Raw genomic sequence first — 20,199 nt, forward strand, 5'->3', positions numbered from 1 at the left:
GTATAGTTAGCTTGCTAGTAAAGTACGTTAACTATTTTTTAAATATTTATAAATAATTAGCTTAATATAATAATACGTAATCTCTGCCAAGAGCGCTAAGCTTAAGCGAGGAATATTAAAACTCTAGAGTCTAGACGGCGAAGATGCTAGTTACGCCAACGCACCGAGAGCCTGTTACGTGCCTAGTTGTCGCGACTATTAGATGTTGACCTGCCTCCCATGAATCTAGTATGGCGAGCGCGTGCACCTCTGAGGCTGCCCTTAACGACACCTGCCCCTGGCCACGGCAGCTCCTCTACATTCCAACCTTGACCTCCTTCCACTGGCGGCCCGGCAACACCTATAACGACATTCGCGAGCCGGCATACTTCGCTATTACATATACTTGGGGCCGGTGGGAGCTCGGCAACGGCGAATTTCCGGAACTTTGTGCCCTTGACTTTGGCACGCCCTGGAAAATCCCTCGGGTTCACCCGGACTGCTTTACGCCCGATCAGTTGCGACAGCTGATCTGCAAGCTTCCACTTATCCACGGGCCCGACGAGCCTTGGGCACAGGTGCAGTTTGTGTGGATCGATATTGCATGCATAGACCAAAGAGACGGGTCAAGGGAGAAGGACTTGGAGATTGGACGGCAGGCCGTCATCTTCAGGGGGGCCACGAAAGTCTACGCGTGGCTGCGCGAGCACACAAATGCTGACATCGACGCGGCCATCAAGACATTCGAGCAGGGTATCGATCTTCTCACCGAGGGGGATTGGGGTACACAATTCACCGAGGCCCAGCAATCCGGACTCGACCTGGCCCTCAAAAGCTTTGAGTTCGTGACCTCCGATCCATGGTTCTCCTCTCTCTGGACGCTGCAAGAAGCATACCTTCGGCCCGAGCTGCTCCTGGTGGACCGCAACGGAGAGCTCTGGCCCAGCGTATCTCCATCCGTGCCTTTCTGGCTGAAAGAGCTGACGACCTTCTGTCAAGGCTTCTACGGCATAATCACCCGTGCGTTGTGCAGGCAACCGAAAGCACTGCAAGAAGTCCAAAACCGCCTGCGGAGGACGGGACTTCTTGGTCTTTACTACGGCTTCCCTGTCGAGCTACTAATGGCAGCGCATTTTCGCACCGTAAGTCCGAAACGCCTTACTGATCGCGTGTACGGAATCATGCAGGTCTTTGACTTGAAGCTCGGGAAGTCGGCGCCGGCCAGTCCGCTGGGACGTGACTACAATCTTCAAGAATTAGAGGATCAGCTCGGGTCGGCGCTGTTGGCACAGAACCAAGACCTGAGTCAGATGTTCGTGCATACGCGCCCAGCAGCGCCCGGCCAAGCCTGGCGATTGAGCCACCATATTCGGGCTCCGGAGTCGGCACTCTCGCCCATGTGGATTGTGAAAGACTTGAAAAATCTCCTTCGACGCGCATCTACCCTTTCAGTCAAGCATGTTGGCAATGTCCTGGTGGGACACTTCGCAGGGCTCATGGCTCCGCTCACAGCTCTAACTTGCATTTGGTCGAGGCAATCACCGCATAGCTTGCCGGCGGTGCAGATAGATTTGGATGCAGTGTCATTCTATGACCCACCCACCGAGCTGGTCTACGGCGGTGAGGACATTCGCGAGATGGTTGGGACGAGATACGTGGATTTGGCTAGCTGGGTTGCAGAGAGGCGTGCGGACGCCAGGATGCTTCTTCTTGGTCTCTATCAAAAGTACGATCGTCCAAGTTTACTCGGTCTCATTCTAGTTCGCGCAGAGCAATCGAATGTCACGGAATGGACACGCGCGGGAATATGCTGGTGGGAGCATCCGGGCGAGACAGGCGGTTTGACGCGGGATGATGAAGAGCGAGAGTTGCTGAAGGGAGAAGGCAAGCAATGGGATTACGCAACGGGAACGTTTGGTTAGCTCACCTGCCTACAACTTGGATACTAGCGTGCGGATAGCGCTGCCGATAACTCCAAGTGATGCCTGTTCTGCGGCCGCATGTTTTAGTCTTCGTGGTGCTTCGCTGTGCCCTTCGAAGAGAGTCGATTTCTCTATGCCTACTACACTACGGGATGGTATAGTCTTACATATAGCTAACATCTTTACGTTCTACTATTAGTTAGAAAAGTTATTCTTATTGAAATTTATGCCACGCCCCGGAGGTAATGTATACGTGCGAGCTAATTACAGTGCAGTACACTAACACGAAGACTAGATACAAGTTGCCGGCGAGCAATGAGCCGATCCTTATGGCCTTTAGTACAGTCGGAGCGTGGTAGTCACAGCGGCATCAATGAGCAAGCTAGTGCCATTGATATAGCTCGCCGCCGGGCTACACAAGAAAGAAATAACATCCGAAACCTCCTCACACTCCGCCGCGCGCTTGATGGGCACGACCGCCGCAATCTGGCCCTTAACCTCAGGATTACGCGCCAATTCGACATCCAACAAGGGCGTCCGCACCCACGTTGGGCAGACAGCGAGAACGCGGATGCCCTCGGCGGAATGGTCCAATCCCGCCATCTTCGTAACGCCCATGGCGGCGTGCTTGGAAATGGTATAGCAGCCCTTTCCCGGCAGGCCTGCGAAGGAGTTGGCAGACGCGACGTTGACGATGACGCCGCGGCCAATGTCGCGCGTACCGTTGCGTGAGGTCCACATTTTGGGGGTTTGGGCGCGCATGGCGGCGGCTTGGGCGCGGACACAGAGGAGGTTGCCGCGAGCGTTAATGCTCATTACGCGGTCGAAGTTGGCGATGTCGGTGTCGGCGATGTCGGCGTGGGGGCCGTTGTCAATCTACACGAGTGACCGAGGTTGTTAGAATCGATTTTGGGGCAATGGGTGGAGGGGGAGGGGATCAACGAGCATGACAGAAGTGGGTGGTCTCCATTATGTCGGTAGGTACTTACGCCCGCGCCATTGACGGCGTAGTCGAGACGACCGAACTCCTTGACCACGAAGTCTACCATGTCCTGCACGGACTGGTCGTCTTGCACATTCATCTTGAATGTGGCGGTGCGATAGCCTTTGTTCGTGGCGTATTTTTTGCTTTCTTCGGACGACTCTTTGGCCCATTCTTCATTCATGTCGGCGAAGATGACGGCGCTGGCTCCGGCTTCGGCAAGGGAGAAGGCGGATTCTTTTCCAATGCCCCTTCCAGACTGCAGTTTGCTGGTTAGATTTTACTTGTGTTGAGGGAGTTGGCTTGGATCATACTCCGACGACCAGTGCTACGCCGTCTAGCTGGGAGCTGTTGATCATGGTACGGATGGAAAGATGGACTGGGACTCGTGTGGGTAGACAGATCACGATTGATGAAGGAACTTCTGCTGTTGAAGAAGAATGTGGGAGCTGTTTTGATACCCACAGCAGCGTTGGGTTTGGATTGATATGACGCAAGGGCCTGGTGGAGCTGGAAGATCGGCAAGGCCAACTTTGCTGCGCCGCAAGATGATGCCCGTGCAATATAATGCATTCTAGAAATGACCGCATAGGGTGTCTATGTCTTTCAATATCTACTAGAACCGCCTTCATGGACCTAGGACCTTTACCTTGTGCATGTCCATGGGTCTGTGCATGGGTATGGGCATGTGCATGCGGGAACGTGGACGGGATGTCTCCAAGGTCGGGGGCCATCAGGATTATCCCACCCAACGTAGCCGCGAGACGTTGCCATTGGCATTTCCGTAGTTGCCTTGTTTTAATATATGAACCTTGAGCCTGTTAATTGCATGGAAACGCGACGGGTTGAGTGTCTCACGCATCGCAGAGCAAGTCCCACATGACTACAGGCATGAAGTCCGTGCAAGGGTGTATGCTGCATGCCAATACACCCAGAAGCATAGGTTGACAGAGCTTGGTTCACCCTGCCATCGACCCTTGCAACTCCGCCACAGGCAAGCGCCTACGAATGGGGGCCATCCCGATTAACGGGTTCAACCCTGTCGACCCCCGGAGGGCCTGCCTGTGGGCTAGCCGCCGAAACACAACATCAACGCCGCAAAGTGCAGCAAGCTTCACTTTTAGAGCATCTCGTTGCATGGAAAGTACTGTCAGCTTCGACGCTCTCCCTCGGACATTGTTGCATTCCGCGTTGCATCGCATAGCGGGTATCCACATCTGAATTCAATGCTGAGAATGAAGCGACCTAGGTTTGGGTCTTTGAACCACTGGATGCAGTCAACATGGGCCTAGGAACGGGAATCTTTCCTGCACGTTCACTATTCCAGTCACTGATAATGTACCATAGCCTAGGATGACCACCCTTATTGCATCAACGGGATTATTCGCCTAGAGGCGCTTCGGTACGCTGAGCAACAATGACAGAATCACCAGTCTCATCTGCATACTTCCATACCTTGACAATCCGAAGTCCGGCCGACTCCAGCAACGCTTGCCATTCCCCCTCCGATCGTTCCTTCGAAGCAAGTGCGCTCATCATGTTCATGTCCGCCAAGGTGGCATGCCGGGCAGTGGGTCCAGAATCAGGTAGCACAATGTCATAGATTAGCAGTATCGACTCTTCGCTGAAGGCCGAGGCTAATCTGCTCGAGAATCGCCCGTGCTTGTTCGTCTTGATGGTCATGGATGATGTTCCGCATGTAATATGCCCGGGCTCCTCACTGCCATGTCAGCTACTCTTAGGAGGATCCGAATGATTGTGCCGGGTCACCTTTCGCCGGTTGTGGTGTAAAGAAGTCGTGGATCTGTGGGGTTTGCTCGCCACGCGTTAATGACATGTTCCTGATCTTGCATAATCACTCGTTCTTTCAAATGAGGAAATCGCTTTCGAATTAGAGCATACCCTGCCGACTCACAAGAACTCGATACCCGTACTGAATGGAGGTGCAAGTCCTTTCGTGAGGTTGTTCGCAGTGAATTGGTCTTCTCCTGTTCTCGAGATCCAGTGGAATGATTCGTAGAACCGCAGGAGTCGCTCTGTCGCATGGCGTGCTCAATGGCTTTGGTCTTTTGACTAACAGCTCGAAAATCTTAGTGTCAACTCCGATACGGGCCATGGACGAGTACAAAGCGCCGTATGCTATGAGATGCACGCTGTCACTGGGCTTCTGTACAGAGACGCTCATGCTATGGGCCTCATCTCGGAACCTGCGCCGAAGATTTTCATTTTCAAGCAGGCATTTGGGTGGGCTCTAAGCCAGTTGCTCGAGCCTCTGTACCAGCGCTTTGGCGTCATCTGTGGACATGGATGTCATACTTTGAGTTTTGGCTACCAGAGCAGTGTAGGGTTGAAAGATTGATGCTCGGGTCGATCAACGTGTGAAGAGAGATATTTTGCAAACAAAGGTGACGTACGGGGTCGGTTGGAAGAAAGTGAGCCCGCTGTTCGGCACCAGCACCCTGCATTCCCATTGAGTCACCAGAACGCTCACCACTTTGAAGATGTCAAAGAAGGTTTGGATTTTTCAGGAGACCGAATGTGGCGTTTCGCCAAACAAGGGAGATAACCAGGAGAACAAGTGGAAGGGGTGGACCATGCGAAGTCCTCTCCGTTGAATAGCGAATGTGGAAAAGGTAACCAAGGAGCAGCCAATTTTCAACCCCAGTCGCGTTGACCAATACACATAGAAAGTATTACTTTCACAAGGGTGTAGAAAAATATTCGAGATGTGTCCGACGCCACAATTTGCTTACCAGGCCCATCAATTCCCAAATCAGTCTGCGGCCCAAATATGCCCATTTGCGGAGTCAGATTACTGCATAGGCTTCACGAAAAGCTTCTCGCGCTTCATGAATGCTGAAAGCACCAGAGACAAGGCACTTGCGGAGATGACCGTGATGAAAGCGTCCGAAATGCTTTCGATGATTGCTTCCAAGACCTGTCTCCGCTGTGTCGGAGTAAGACTGTGGAAGAACGCATTTCCAAAGCCAAGTATCGCCTCCTGAATGGTCGCCTTGGATGTGTTGTCCAGGATGTCGGCAATTCTGTTCGTAGCTTGGTTCATGAATATGCTGTTCGAAATCATGAGAGCGAGTGTGATGCCGCCCACTTGGCCAAATCCGATGAACGACACGGCTTGTTGCAGATGAGGAGATTTGACCTGAGCGACAGGAAATCCAGCTTGAGAGAAAAGACCGACTCCGAAGGCGGTAAGGACAGAGCATCCGTAAATATTGGCCTGGTTGGTGTCGAGGTCCACAGTATATAGCAGAGCACTGCCGATGAGCGCTAGTGCAGAACCAACAGAGTACCACGGCATGTAGTATCCAACCTTGGGCATCATAGCTCCGTTGAGCATAACGGCGAATACCAACAGGAGAACAAAAGGCAGAAGTTGAACACCGCTAGAGAAAGCCGACTTGCCCTTTGCGAATTGGAAGTAGAGGGGAATGAAGTAGATGGGGACCGTGACCACAACCTGGGCGCTAGCCATCTGAGCGAATAAGATATCCATTTCCCAGGATTTGAGTAGCGTTGTTGGAAATAAACGGTTCTCTCGAGTTGTGAGAACATAGAAGTTCTGCTGCAGGGCGAAGCAGATCCAAAGGACGCCAGTGACGATAAAAAGTGCGATCGTTTGCCCACTGTTCCATGCGTACGTGCCTCCGCCGAATGACACAGCCATCACGAGGGTTACTATAGCACCTGCACTCAGCAGAGCTCCGGCAGTGTCTAATCTCTTGACTCGAGAGGAAAGACTCTGATCGCCGCAACCTGCGGGCATGGTGGTGGGCAGGAGGAAGATGAACACCGGAGCCGCGAGCGCTCCGATGCAAAGGTTAATGTAAAAGGCCCATCTCCATGTAGCTGAGCTATCGGCAAAAGCTCCACCGATAATAGGCCCGAGACTGCCAATTCGTCAGCAAAAAATTATTAGGGCAGAAGGAGATACCAACATAGTTCCTATACCCCACGTCAATCCAACGAAGCCCAAATACACTGGCCTTTCGATCTGATTCGTTAGAGCAGACACCATGTTCATGGTTCCTAGATAAATTCCCATTCCGCCAATGCCACAAAGTGCTCGCCCGACGATGAGAGCATTGAGCGTAGGCGCAGCGCCGCACACGGCCGAACCAACTTCGAAGAGAATGACACTGGTGATGAAAAGAATCTTGTTCTCAAGCAAGCAGTAGAGCTGACCCCTGATTTCACAGTCAACATCCACTACAGAAATTATGGCATGCTAAGATATTTCATACCAAACAAGATTGGTGCTAACAGCTCCAAGTGCGAAGGCCACAGAGATCCAGGGTAGTCTGTCAATTCCTTCTAGCGTGGAGATGATTTCCGCTTGCACATCTGCAACAATGGTGTTGTCCAATGCAAATAAAAACAAGGCAGACAAGAGCGAGAATATGATTGCAAACCAAGATAAAGGTTTTATTTCTCGAGCAGGCTGAGTGCTGGAAGACTCTTTGGCTCTTTCGAATGGCCCCCTGTTGGTGATTGTCTGCTCATCGGACGTTGTCTCTCTGAGGGGAGACTCAGCATGGTTGGACAACTTCTCGGCGGTTGACATTTTATCTTTGAGATATTAGGATGTGAAAAGAAGGAATTCTTTGAATCAAAATATTGGGAGTTAGACTTTGAATGATGTTGAAGTTGCTGAGAAGTGAAAAATGGATTTCATGGCTGTAAAGGCGCGGCGCTGGGAACCGTCTCTCCTCTGGCGATTATCACTAGACCAATGCGGCGAAGGCACAAACGGCGCAGCTGTAATTTGACGCCGCATAGTATGGGATGCCAGTTAGATGATCAACATGCTCAATTGCGGCGTTCCGCTGTCAGGTAACGCTTCAAGGATGCATGTACTGTGACTATACCCGGAGCGCACGGCAATATCATCCCTGTCGAAAGCATTGGCGGACAGTATCACCCTTGACGCCCGGCTGCACCACCTTCACCACCGCAATTCATTCAATCACTTTAGTTTACATTTCTCTTTCGCACCCTAGTACTAACCACTCCGGGGAGTACAAACTGTCAGCTTCGTGGGCCAATCTCCATGGGCACTTCCTGGCCTGACAATGTGAAGTCCGACGTGAGCCTGCCCCTGCTTTCTATCCATGGTCCAACACACCACATCATGATACAACCCCAGACTCAAAGTCTCTGCCAAATGTCCAATATGCGGACTATCATCAAATCGACTACTTCTTGTTGAAACATCCCATCATCCAACAAGTAAACTTCCCACTTCAATCATTGTTACAATGTCCAGAATGAATGCGGCTTCTGGTGTTGATCTTTCAGAAAACAAGCAAAACAACTTGCGGTCTTTGCTTGTCGCTATGATTGTCCTTCCGACTGTCGTTGTTGCCATTAGGTTTTGGTCTCGATACTTGTCACCAGCCTTCTCAATCTCCCATATGCCCACTCGATTCTGGTGGGATGATTGGACTGCGCTCACGGCTACAGTAAGTAATGATAACCAAGCACACGGGTCTTCTCCCACTCACGACCCAAAGATTCTCAATGTCGCAGTGTGCGTCCTGGGGCTCCGTCTTGTTGACCTTGGAATGGGGCTGCATATTCAGATCGTTCCACAAAAGAACTTGGAGCCTTTTCTTAAATTACTCTGGGTTGAATACTTCCTCTTCGACACTGGAACAGCCGTCGCGAAAACATCGGCTCTCTTCTTCTACGCGCGTGTCCTTGGAGTGATGAATCGGTGGTTCAAATACACGTTGTGGGTAGTTCATTTTGCCAACGCTGCATGGCTAATTGGTATCCTTTTTGGCGTCATTTTCGAATGCTCTCCAATTCAGAAGGCGTGGAAAGTCGCCTTAGAAGGGACATGCGTCAATACCCAGATGCTATGGCTTGCCAGCGGGATCACCAGTCTTCTCATTGACTGTGTCATTCTCTTAATGCCCCTTCCACTGCTTTGGAAGCTTCAGATGAAGAAGACGCGGAAGCTTCAAGTTTGCGGGGTGTTTCTTTGTGGATACATGTAGGTGAACAGCTCCACTATTTGTCGACTTCTTTCAGCATTCGATATTCTGATTCATAGCTAGGGTTGTCGTGGTATCTATAGGTCGGCTGGTCACCATTGTACAGGCTGGTAGTAGCCTGCAGACTGACCCAACCTGTGAGGACCTCCCATCACTCTCCATCTTGAGTTCTAATGCCTTCCAGTCAAAATTGCAACCCCGGTCTTGTGGTTAGGCTCTGAGATTGCAATCTCTGTGGTCAGCGTTAGTCTGCCGAGCCTCTTGTTTCTAATCCAACGCGGGGTCCGTGATGGTCCTTGGTCCTTGATCAGCACTCGGGGTGGTGGTTCAAGGTCTAGGCTTATGAACGCTGCCGGCACCCGTAGTCACCCGTACTCTCGCGACGACAATAGCACGGAGCTTGGGAAACCGTCATTTGAGCTTTCCTCAGTCAAGATACCTGGAGAATGTGGCTCCAACTCCCATGTCACAGCTATTGAGGCAAGCAAAGGCACTGAGTCAGGTAGTGACGGTCGGATCAAGTTTCCAGCTCCGACTGGAATTCATGTGCGCAATGATATTGTCATTTCTTGAAGGAACGAGGAGACGCAGAAAGTACCATAGGGAGTTTGGACAACTGGGAATATCTATATGCGGGATAATGGCCGCATCTCTTCCTATCTTCTTGAAACTTTGAGGTGTATTATAGCAGCATCGAGATACTTTCTACTTGGAGATGTGTTCGCACTCATAAACACAAGTTCACTCTCGAGGCAAACTATTTCAAGCGGAAGTAACAATCCAATCGCTTGATCAGAAAGAAAACCTTTTACGCATGCCGTGGATTTTTCGACTATCAAACACAGCGTACCCCGCCAGCGTTAGTGATATTTCCAAATCCCGAACGACTTCAAGGTCAGCCTAGCTCTCACTAAATTTGAGAGTTTGTGTGACATCGTTTCGGTCCCCGAACTCCTACAGCCCTAATCTCAATGTGCTCAGATAAAAACGACGATACACTGCATATCTGCCTGACATGTAGTCGACTTGTTGGAGTAGACAGCGTTTATTTCCGCGCCTGCGAGCACCTCATGCAGTCATCCTCGCATTCGCATCAGGCGGGTTCAATGCAGTAAAACCTCCTTACGGGGGCCTTCGTGGGCCCCTGTACGCCACAAGCAACGGCGATCTAGCCTGTGTTGGCTCGGGCCGCTCCCGCCCGTCCACTTCGCCAGCGCACGACAGGCCTGCAACCATAATCACAAACATCCAAGCTGCTGAACTCTTGCACACCCCGGGAAACTCAACATATTCCTTCGGAATACGTTGACGCCCTTGTTCGCTCCGGTTAAATAGCGTCTACCTATGGTAGCCAATCATTTATTTGCATAGCATCGATATCAACTTCGCCGCGCTCTAGCGCGTTACAGCTCGGCCAGCATGCTTCGGATCGCATTGGCGGACTCAATCAGCCCTTCCTGATCCTTGGATCCTGGTACCTCATGACCACCGGCATGCACATAGATGTGTCTATTCTGCGGGCGGCACAACTTGCTGAGCTCAGCTCCCTGCCCTGGCTCAATTTCGTCATTAAGACCCCAGATATGCGCCGTTGGCATCTCGATCTTCTCAACTCCGTCTTGGCCGAGGTTCTTTCCGAATGCGGAATTGGTGGGTTCGATATCCCTGAAATCAATGAATGGGGTCCGCCCACAGAAAAAGACCGCGCATCGAATGGTGCATGTGTATGGCCTGATATTGAGGCAAAGCAGTGCGCTGACAAGGGACGCTCCCTGTGAGAAGGCCATCACTCCGTCGAACGGACCTTCTTTTTCCAGGTAATTCTTTAGGTCGATGATTGCGGCCATGAACGAGTCGGCGGAGTCGGGTAGGTAGTACGCGAAGCAGAGCTCATCTGACGCAGCGAGGTTCCCGATTCCTATCGGCCGCAGAGATATTAGCTTCGTTCATGGTATTCTATGATCCTACGTACCAGGGGCTTGCTGCTGCCGAACGGCGCCTTCGACAAAGTGGTAAGTATGGGCCCCACTCAGCTCATAGCGTAGGGCCGCTGTGCCTCATCTTAGCTTAGAGCAAAGTTTGCAGGGCCACGATTGGCATACCCGTTTGTGATTCAAATATCTACCGGGCCAATCTTAGTATGTCATCCAGTCTGTCGTCGACCCGGCAGGGAAGACCAACCTTGGCATTCGTTCCTGCACCATGGAGGCAAAGAAAGTGCATGGCTGAGGATAGTGCTTGGAGAACTGGCTGAAGGCATCTTTCAGAAGAGCACCGTGGCATTTATATACTGCCTCTGGTAGTTATGTGAGATATCTCACGTGCCATCACATCGCTTATCCCTTTTCCGCTCCTATCCTATCTCGTAGGCTATCAGGGCCTTACCGTCATCGTCAAAAACTTCTTCGCGTCAGGACATTTCAACCATTCAACCTTACTCAACATGCGATCACCATCATACATTCGTCGAACGGGAGAGCATCACGCAAAATTCAGCAACGAGTTCTATGTGGACGATGATGATTCGAAGGAACAAGAGCCAATTGCGATCTGTGCCTTCTCTCTGAAGTTTCCTCAAGAAGCATCCTCTGAGGAGGGTTTCTGGGCCATGATTTCTGAAAAGCGAAGCGGAATGACAGAATATCCTCGAGCTCGGCTGAATGTTGGTGCATTTCACCATGTAACACGACGCAATGCCCTCCGTACTCGAGGAGCACACTTCATCGAGGAAGATCTCGGACTTTTTGATGCTGGATTCTTCTCCATATCGCCTAGCGAGGCTGCCGCTATGGACCCAATGCAACGCATTTTGTTGGAGACTGCCGTCCATGCCTTCGAGAGCGGGGGCATACGCATTCAAGATTTGAGAAAGTCTCGCACCTCGGTTCATACTGGATGCTTCACCAATGATTACCTACAACAAACACTCAAAGACGCAGAAAGACTACCAGCTTACGCAGCCGTCGGCGCCTCTCAATCCATGCTCGCCAACCGTTTGAGTTGGTTCTTTGACCTTCGTGGACCCTCCGTCAACCTGGATTCGGCGTGCTCAAGTAGCGCAATGGCTGTCGATCTTTCATGTCAGCTCTTGCGTAGCGGTGCCACGGACATGGGCGTAGTGGCTGGCTGCAACGTGCTTTTAGATCCCGATTATAGCACAATCTTGAGTAACATGCAGATGTTGTCTCCAGATGGTCGCTCCTACGCCTTCGATCAACGTGCGAACGGTTATTCTCGAGGAGAAGGTGTCGCAGTTGTTGTTCTGAAGCGTCTATCTGATGCCCTTCGAGCAAATGACACAATACGGGCAGTCATACGAGCATGCACTACCAATCAGGATGGCAGGACACCAGGTATCACGCAACCTGACTTTCTTGCTCAAGCTCAGCTCATACAAGAGACCTATCAGAGGGCTGGCCTGAGCTTAGCGCATACGAGATTCTTTGAGGCACACGGCACCGGAACGGAGGTTGGAGACCCTACCGAAATCGCTGCTATCGCTAGGTGTTTCCATGAGCATCGAACAGAACAAGACCCTCTCTATGTTGGATCTGTAAAGACCAATATCGGCCATCTAGAAGGAGCTAGTGGAATCGCAGGTTTACTCAAGGCTGTATTAGTCGTTGAGACTGGCATAATCCCCCCAAACACAAATTTCGAATCTATCAACCGGAGGCTGGCGGCTTACAATCGTATCATCTCATTCCCGATCGAGTGCAAGCCATGGCCTCATTCTCCAATCAGGAGAGCATCGGTCAACTCATTTGGATACGGGGGAACAAATTGCCATATCGTGATAGACGACGCTTATAGCTACCTCACTCGGCGTAACCTGAAGGGAAACCATGTCACTGTGTGTGGACCTGGAGATCCGAGCCTTTATTCCAGCCCTGGAAAGCTACGACGGACGCATTCCAGTACCTTCGGAGGCCCCAATCTGATGGAAAGCCCCAACCTACCAAAGCTGCTATTTTGGTCTGCAGCTTCCAAACAGAGTACCATTGACCTCGTCACGACGTGGCAACAGTACACTGACAATGCGGACAAGCCTCTGACTGCTACCACGCTTTCTAATATTAGCTACACACTTGACTCTCGCCGAAGCCGCATGCAGTGGGGATCATTCGCAGTTGTACCATCTGCTACATCCTTGCGCAATCTGACTGGAATTGTATCGACGCCTAAGGAAAGACTAAGACGAAGTCCAAGCCTAGCGTTCGTGTTCACAGGTCAAGGTGCGCAATGGTACGCTATGGGTCGCGAGCTGTTCATGTATCCTATATTCGCGGAGGGCATACGTCGTTCGCAGTCATTACTAGAAAGTCTTGGTTGTACCTGGTCTATTGAGGGTAAGACTATCTCATGCAAGCCTCGCATCGTTGCCACTGACCATGATAGTGGAGCTATCCAAGAGTGAAACGGAGACTTTGATTGACCAACCAAGTCTCGCTCAGTCGCTAACCACCATTGTGCAAATGGGTTTAGTCGACCTTCTCCATGCCTTTCAAGTGCTTCCTATCGCTGTAGTTGGTCATTCTATGGGCGAAATCGCCGCGGCGTAAGTATTTACGTATGAACCAAGTGTGCTCAGCTAACAATCGGTCAGATACTGTGCAGGCCTTCTCACGCGCGAATCCGCCTTACGACTTACGTATTACCGAGGGTTTTACACTTCTGATATTCCGAAAAGAAGTCCGTACATCGGAGCTATGATGGCAGTTGGCCTCTCAGCAAAACAACTGGGGCCTTGCCTGAACGACATCAACTCCGAATCTCCCCAGGGCGTTGGAGAGCTTGTGATTAGCTGCGTGAACAGCCCTTGTAACACTACGGTATCTGGAGAGCAGTGTCGATTGACAAAGCTCCAAAAGGTCCTCGACGGAAAAGGTATATTCAACCGCAGATTGCGTGTTCCGGTCGCGTACCACTCTCCACAGATGGAACACATTGTCCCCGATTGTCTTCAGCATTTTGGGAAGCTGGAGTCGATCCAAAAGGATACCAATGTCAAGATGATTTCCTCCGTGACTGGGACTATCTTGACCAAGGATCGAGCATGCGAGGGAAGCTACTGGATCTCAAATCTGTTGTCGCCAGTTCTGTTCAAAGGCGCCATGGAGCGACTGTGCTCGCATCCGGTTGAGCGCTTGAGCAAAAAGCTGGATTGCAGTCACCGCAATATTATTGCGGTTGACCATATTATCGAGATCGGACCGCATGCAGCCTTACGACTCCCAATCCAGGAAATTGCGCAATCTCTTGCACGTGCGAATGATATCACCTATTTCTCCGCCCTGTATCGGAAACAGCCTGCTTCTTCCACTCTCCTACAAATGGTCGGCGAATTGCACTGTCGAGGTCTCCCAGTGAATCTTCGTTCCGTCAACGACCCCAACCCCTTACTGAAAGAGGCCCCCATATCTCTTGTAGATGCACCAAAATATCCATTCGACCACAGCGTCAGGTATTGGGCGGAGAGTCCGCTTGTGCGAAACTATCGATTGAGAGAGCATGGCCACTGGGAACTTTTGGGATCACCGAGCCGGGACTGGAACCCGCTGGCGCCGGTCTGGCGATGCTGTGTCAGCACATCCGACATGCCGTGGGTTTTAGAGCATAAGGTTAACAATACCGTACTGTACCCTGCAGCGGCAATGGTAGTAATGGCCACCCAAGGTGTGCTCCAGATTTCTGGACGTCGGCAAAACATAGTCGCGCTCACTCTGCGAGATTTTCGTTGCGAGAGTGCTATTCTCGTCTCACCGGGCTCCGATGATCTGGAAACCAGGCTATACCTGAGACCTTTGCGAAGAAAGAGACGGATTAATTCCTCTTCGATCTCTGAGTGGGAATTTTCAGTCCATTCCGTCAAGTGTGGCAACTGGAGTGAGAACTGCCATGGAATAATTGATATCGACTCTTGCCCAAGCGAAGACTATCGACTAAATCGACGCTTTTACCAAGAGAAGTTTGATCTTCGATCTAAGGAGTGCAGCCGGCCCGTGCATAGCTCCATCATCTACGACGCTTTCAACCAACAAGGCAATCGCTATGGGCCCACGTTTCAAGGAATACGAACTGCTTATCATGGAAAGAACGGAGAAGTCTTGGCTGATGTCAGCCTAGATACGCCTCCGAAACAAGGAACGGACCATGAATGCGCATTCATAATACATCCGGCAACTCTCGACTCCTTCTTCCAAGTCGCTCTTGTCGCACTAAGCGATCACCATGGTTCATCACCAACACAAGCTATCTCTCGCATTGACAGGCTTTGGATATCAGTCAACGGATTAGCCCCCTCAGGAGATATGATCCATGTCTCGGCCAAGGTTGAGAACAGCTCCCATTCGAAGATTCTGTACTCGGCTTTTGCTTTGGACGGTAAACGTGAACTCAAGTTGGCCCTCAATGGCCTAGAAACCACCATAATCGCTTCCCAACTCTTAAAAGAGCCCATCCCCGAAGACAATCAATACTGGTACAAGGTTCAGACAGCTTTGGACGTCAACATGCTCTCCGGCCCTAGCACGCTTGAGTGGTTGCATGCGCAACGCGGAGCCGATGCACAAGGCCCTATTGAGTTTTTCCACAATCTTAGAAAGTATCTTCGATTCACGGTCGGCAAACTCAGAAGGGACGCCGAGGCGTCAGGAATTGACTCAACGCGGCCGCATCTGCAAAGATACGTGGACTGGATGGAGACCCATGTCGGGTCAACAGACGAGCATCTAACTGTAGAATATGCAGCTTTGCTTCGTGCACGCCTAGAAGGAGATGGGTTCTTAGGAAGATTCTTCACCACGGTTGCTGATCACGCTCTCTCTGTTCTACAAGGCAGCTCGGACATGATTCAAATTCTCTTCGGAAGCGACAACCTTGCAGAACAATTCTACAAACAGCAACTCTCCGGCTCTCTATACTACCAAAAGTTCCAACTGTATCTTGAGTCACTGTGCTTCAAGTCGCCGAGCATGAATTATCTTGAGATTGGTGCGGGAACTGGATCCTTTACCAAGCATATCCTTGAAGCAGTTTTCCCACGCTACACTGGAGCTCCAGAAAGACTGAGCAAGTATTGCTTCACAGACATTTCTCCAGCCTTCTTCGAGAAAGCGAAGCAGCAATTTGCTGGGTATTCGCAGGAGATGGAGTTTGCCATACTCGACGTCGACAATGATCCAGAAGTACAAGGTTTCAAGGATCGTTCCTACGACGTCATTGCCGCCTCCAACGTGTTGCATGTCACGAAAGATCTAGATCGTACATTGCAAAGACTACGGAGACTGCTGAAACCGGGGGGCAAGCTCTTCATCCATGAGTACGTACGTCCAGAAAGCATAGAAGTCGGTTTCGTCTTCGGACTTCTTCCGGGTTGGTGGCCAACGACTCATGATCATCGCCGTATGAGTCCGCTATCAACTGAGGAGAAGTGGGAAGATCTACTACGCTGCAATGGCTTTTCAGGTGCGGATTTGATCCTCCGTGATTTCGCGGACGATGAATCGCATTTGATGAGCATTATTTGCTCAACTGCGATAGAAGTCGACTCTGAGAAGCCTCGTCCCACTGCTGTGATCGCAATACAGGGTAACTCCATCTATCAAAAAGCGTTGGTGGCAGCCCTTCTCGATCGAATATCACAGCGCGATTTTCGTAACATATCAGTCGCAGACATCTCTACGTTCTCGCCGGATAGATCTCCATCAGATGTCTTGATATCGCTGCTCGACACGGACTACGCTATACTCTCCGGTATGAACGAAAAGATCTTCGAAACCGTGAAAGATCTACTCCACCGATTTACCAAAATCTTGTGGGTGAGTAAAGGTGGCGGAAGATCTGCAGATCCAAGACATGGAATGGTCGACGGATTTTCCAGAGTGTTTCGAGCCGAGAACATCGATGCGAAATTCGCCACCCTAGCGTTGGAACTAGACCCCCGTGCTCAAGTCGCTGATGCAGAATTGATCGTTTCATCGGTCAAGCAACTCATGGAATCGCCAAAGCTACAGCATCCGGACGATCACGTAGTGCGACACGGTCATCCGACAATATCTCGTATTTGCGAAGATAGCCAATTCACATCTGATATGTTGGGTATTCTCCGCGGAGAAATCAGCAAGATCGTACCTGTACATCAGGCGAGACCGTTCTGTGTTTCTGTTGGAAACGCCGGGTCTCCGTCATGCCTGCGAGTTACCCGAGACACGCCTAGCTCCGAGCGTCCCGAGCCATACGAAGTAGAAATTGAGGTACACGCCACAACTCTTAGCGGAACAGATCTTTCGACTGCCTTGCCGAGAAACCAAAACGGCGATATCGTCTCCAAGGAATGCGCAGGTTTCGTTACAAGGGCTGGAGACCATACGCTCTTTTCCCCCGGTGATCGCGTGTGCGCCTATGGCCACAATGCGCTCCGATCAACCCTTCGCATTCGAAGTGAACTCGTTGCCAAGATTCCCGATGCGATGAATTTTGAGCAAGCAGCAGTTCTACCGGAGGCCTACGTTGTCGCCAATTACATCCTTCAAGAGGCACGCATCCAGCCTGACGATATAGTCCTGGTCCATGGCCAAAATTCTTCTTTTGCAATGGCCACTCTTTCCCTGTTAGCGAACGGGACCTTTCGAACTGTCGTGATTGTTTCCCAAGAATGCGACCTTTTATTTCTTGATACCCCTCATGGGACAATGTCTTATTTCACGGAGCACTCATTCGCTCGATATTGTCGCGAAGACTGCTCTCGGCAAGCAACTATCATGTTGGACTTCACCCGCCCCAAAACTGCCAGCTTGAATAACTGTATCTCCCCCTTTGGTCAGTATTTCCGGATCTGGTCAGCCGGAGAGGACGATACCGCGCCAGAGATCTCCATTGAACTCCCTCCTACGGTCGGATTCAAGATTATTGACACGATGGAAGGGATGAAGCATCAATTTGGCAAACTCAAGCTGCCATTTCACGATTTTCCGGAGACAAGCTGGGGGCTTGTTCAGATGCCATCGAAGGTACTCACATTGCCTGTTGTAGAGAATTTTTTCAAGACAGAGAGTCCTTTCGGCGATAAGGATCGGGTTGTAATTCGATTTGATGCGCACGACCAGATAATCGTAAGTATTGGTTCTGAGAGGAGTAGCACCAACCCTAATGTACGCTCAGGTCAAGCTGCCCGTGAATATGAAAGCATTATTCGTTGCCGATGCAAGCTACATAATCGCCGGTGGCCTCGGCGATCTTGGAAGAACCGTGGCATCTTGGATGATTGAACGTGGTGCTCGAAACCTCATCCTTCTGTCGCGATCAGGACCACGTTCTAAAACCGCCAAAGATTTCGTCAATCAATGCGAACAATCGGGCGCAAGAGTGAGCACCCCGGCATGCGACATTGCAGATTGTGAAGTGCTGCTGCACACTCTTCAGCACCTACATGGCTTTCCAGCAATCAGAGGATGTGTACAAGCGACTGGAGCACTCAAGGTGAACTTAGTTCAATCTAATCGGCTAGAATCGAAACGCTGACGGAAGGGAAACAGGACATATCATACCACAAGATGAGCTTCCACGATTGGAAAGTTGCCGTAGATCCTAAAGTGCGCGGCTCATGGAATCTGCACCAGCTCCTTCCAAGGGGCATGGATTTCTTCATTCTCGCATCTTCTATTACCGGCATCATCGGGCAGGCGACACAAATCAATTATGCTGCAGGGAATACGTACCAGGATGCACTGGCCAAATACCGACTTTCAACCGGGGAGAAGGCGGTGTCACTGGATCTCGGGATCTTGCTCACGGGCGGCCTCTTAGCGCAAAACGAAGGCTTGTTAGAACGATTACGAGCTGAAGGCATATATGTGCCGCTCTCGGAATCTCACATCACAGCGCTCTTCGAGTACTTCTGCAATCCTCTCCTAGACGTGCAACAACTTCCGCCGCAAATTGTTACTGGAATCGTCAGGCCGTCACTACGACTCGGTAGGGCAACGGATATGCCCTTGGCATTCTCGCATCCCCTTTGGTCCCACATGCTCATCGAAAATGGCGGGAATACTAAGCACGAACCGAAGGAAAGTGAACCAGGTGCTCATGGGCCCAGCTTGAATGATGCTGAATCTCTTGCTGAGCGTGGCGACATTGCCGCCACCGCTCTGGCGGATCAATTCTGCGCTCTTGCCCTAGTACCCCGAGATCAGATCAAGCTGGAAGAGCCCCTTCACACGGTTGGTGTAGATTCACTAAGCGCGTTGTATCTCCGCAATTGGGCTATGAAGCAATTCGGAGCGGACCTTCCGGTTTTCGACATTCTTGGGGACCTCTCGATCAAAGCGCTCGGCGACATCATTGTGAAGGAATGGACTGCGGCTCAGAGATTGGAAAGTTCTTGATTACGCCAGGTCTACAATTTCGGGTTCTTGGTTGCTTGGAACATGTCTTCGCCTGCCTCTGGGACGCCTTGGTTGCTTATGTTGGTGAGCATGGCTACATATATGTAGCCACTCACAATGTGGGCAACACCTACGATCTCGTCACGACCCAATGTTTTCCTTGCCTCTTCGAAAACCGAGTCTTCCATTGGCCGTCTTTGATTGGCAAGGTGAAGTGATAGGTTATAAACGCTCGACTCTCGCTCGTCAAGTTCTTCCGGGAGCTTTCCGTGGAGTGCAGACTGAACTTGAACCTTGGTGAAACCCACGCGGACCGCGATTTCGGAGTGGGCATAATGAACGTATGGCGCGTCGTATCTGGATAGAACCGCGAGGATACAAAGCTCTTTCTCTTTTACGCTCAGTCGTTTCTGGCGCATAACCGCGAAGGCCAGTGCAAACCAGGTCTGTGAGATATCTTCAGTGTAACTTTTGAGAGGCATGAGAAGCAGAAGAAAAAAGTGATGACGAGGATCACTCACAGAAGCGGAGAATATGGGCCAAGTAGTTGACCTTCGGCATCCTTCGACACAATATGACTGGGAAGTCGAGAAAATATCTGCGCGGTGTCATTGTGCACACCAATCTGGGCCTCGGTGCACTGTTGGGGTGGAATGGTGGGGAAGCGAGACATCTTGCAATCAGCTGTGAAAATCGTAACCTTAGGTCGGATTGTCGGCCCTTTATAACCGTTTGGCGCCATATGCACACTTCATACGATCAGCGTTGCCGCATAGTCCATATGCAACATTCGGAGTCCGTAGAGAATCCCTGTATGAACTTGCATATATTCCTTGTAAAGGTTGATCCGGACAGTCGGGAGTCCATTCGGCACCTTGGAGTCCTGGTCTGCCCCAGTATCTAAGCGTCGTCGC

General features: G+C 50.9%; 8 protein-coding genes across 8 annotated transcripts; 3 read left to right on the top strand and 5 right to left on the bottom strand.

Annotated features, from left to right (window-relative positions):
- Positions 1–230: 230 nt before the first annotated feature.
- Positions 231–1,901, top strand: BU26DRAFT_550026 (uncharacterized protein; the record flags this gene model as incomplete). Its single annotated transcript, XM_033832030.1, has 1 exon — positions 231–1,901. One exon carries the CDS (start codon positions 231–233, stop codon positions 1,899–1,901), a length of 1,671 nt encoding a protein of 556 aa, XP_033684633.1.
- Positions 1,902–2,131: 230 nt separating this feature from the next.
- Positions 2,132–3,358, bottom strand: BU26DRAFT_550027 (oxidoreductase). The gene is made up of 3 exons (XM_033832031.1): positions 3,198–3,358; positions 2,891–3,142; positions 2,132–2,777 (listed from the first exon to the last, which is right to left on the bottom strand). Exons 1-3 carry the CDS (start codon positions 3,240–3,242, stop codon positions 2,238–2,240), a joined length of 837 nt encoding a protein of 278 aa, XP_033684634.1. The 5' UTR covers positions 3,243–3,358; the 3' UTR covers positions 2,132–2,237.
- Positions 3,359–4,263: 905 nt separating this feature from the next.
- On the bottom strand, positions 4,264–4,566 carry BU26DRAFT_563536 (uncharacterized protein; the record flags this gene model as incomplete). The annotated part of the gene is made up of 1 exon (XM_033833178.1): positions 4,264–4,566. One exon carries the CDS (start codon positions 4,564–4,566, stop codon positions 4,264–4,266), a length of 303 nt encoding a protein of 100 aa, XP_033684635.1.
- Positions 4,567–5,695: 1,129 nt separating this feature from the next.
- On the bottom strand, positions 5,696–7,535 carry BU26DRAFT_592896 (efflux pump antibiotic resistance protein; the record flags this gene model as incomplete). The annotated part of the gene is made up of 3 exons (XM_033834855.1): positions 7,146–7,535; positions 6,840–7,088; positions 5,696–6,791 (listed from the first exon to the last, which is right to left on the bottom strand). Exons 1-3 carry the CDS (start codon positions 7,463–7,465, stop codon positions 5,696–5,698), a joined length of 1,665 nt encoding a protein of 554 aa, XP_033684636.1. The 5' UTR covers positions 7,466–7,535.
- Positions 7,536–8,168: 633 nt separating this feature from the next.
- On the top strand, positions 8,169–9,473 carry BU26DRAFT_563538 (uncharacterized protein; the record flags this gene model as incomplete). The annotated part of the gene is made up of 4 exons (XM_033833179.1): positions 8,169–8,363; positions 8,415–8,899; positions 8,964–9,037; positions 9,085–9,473. 4 exons carry the CDS (start codon positions 8,169–8,171, stop codon positions 9,471–9,473), a joined length of 1,143 nt encoding a protein of 380 aa, XP_033684637.1.
- An 830-nt stretch (positions 9,474–10,303) lies between these two features.
- BU26DRAFT_563539 (uncharacterized protein) lies at positions 10,304–11,123 on the bottom strand (the record flags this gene model as incomplete). The annotated part of the gene is made up of 4 exons (XM_033833180.1): positions 10,304–10,818; positions 10,873–10,950; positions 11,003–11,021; positions 11,082–11,123. The coding sequence occupies 4 exons, from the start codon at positions 11,121–11,123 to the stop codon at positions 10,304–10,306; spliced, it is 654 nt and encodes a 217-aa protein (XP_033684638.1).
- A 220-nt stretch (positions 11,124–11,343) lies between these two features.
- Positions 11,344–19,285, top strand: BU26DRAFT_425394 (uncharacterized protein; the record flags this gene model as incomplete). The annotated part of the gene is made up of 5 exons (XM_033823621.1): positions 11,344–13,249; positions 13,299–13,458; positions 13,507–18,013; positions 18,063–18,380; positions 18,437–19,285. 5 exons carry the CDS (start codon positions 11,344–11,346, stop codon positions 19,283–19,285), a joined length of 7,740 nt encoding a protein of 2,579 aa, XP_033684639.1.
- Positions 19,286–19,296: 11 nt separating this feature from the next.
- Positions 19,297–19,958, bottom strand: BU26DRAFT_482278 (uncharacterized protein; the record flags this gene model as incomplete). Its single annotated transcript, XM_033825765.1, has 2 exons — positions 19,297–19,753; positions 19,807–19,958. The coding sequence occupies 2 exons, from the start codon at positions 19,956–19,958 to the stop codon at positions 19,297–19,299; spliced, it is 609 nt and encodes a 202-aa protein (XP_033684640.1).
- Positions 19,959–20,199: the final 241 nt, after the last annotated feature.

The sequence above is a fragment of the Trematosphaeria pertusa genome (genome assembly GCF_010094035.1).
Source record: "Trematosphaeria pertusa strain CBS 122368 unplaced genomic scaffold BU26scaffold_6, whole genome shotgun sequence".
NCBI lineage: Eukaryota > Fungi > Ascomycota > Dothideomycetes > Pleosporales > Trematosphaeriaceae > Trematosphaeria > Trematosphaeria pertusa.

What these genes read in the sequence shown, in the direction of transcription:
- BU26DRAFT_550027 (XM_033832031.1), bottom strand. Translation starts at nt 3,242, where the DNA reads ATGATCAACAGCTCCCAGCTAGACGGCGTAGCACTGGTCGTCGGA. An exon ending in GCGTAGCACTGGTCGTCGGA is followed by an intron (nt 3,143 to 3,197) that starts GTATGATCCAAG and finishes AGCAAACTGCAG; the next exon opens with TCTGGAAGGGGCATTGGAAA. An exon ending in ACGCCGTCAATGGCGCGGGC is followed by an intron (nt 2,778 to 2,890) that starts GTAAGTACCTAC and finishes TCACTCGTGTAG; the next exon opens with ATTGACAACGGCCCCCACGC.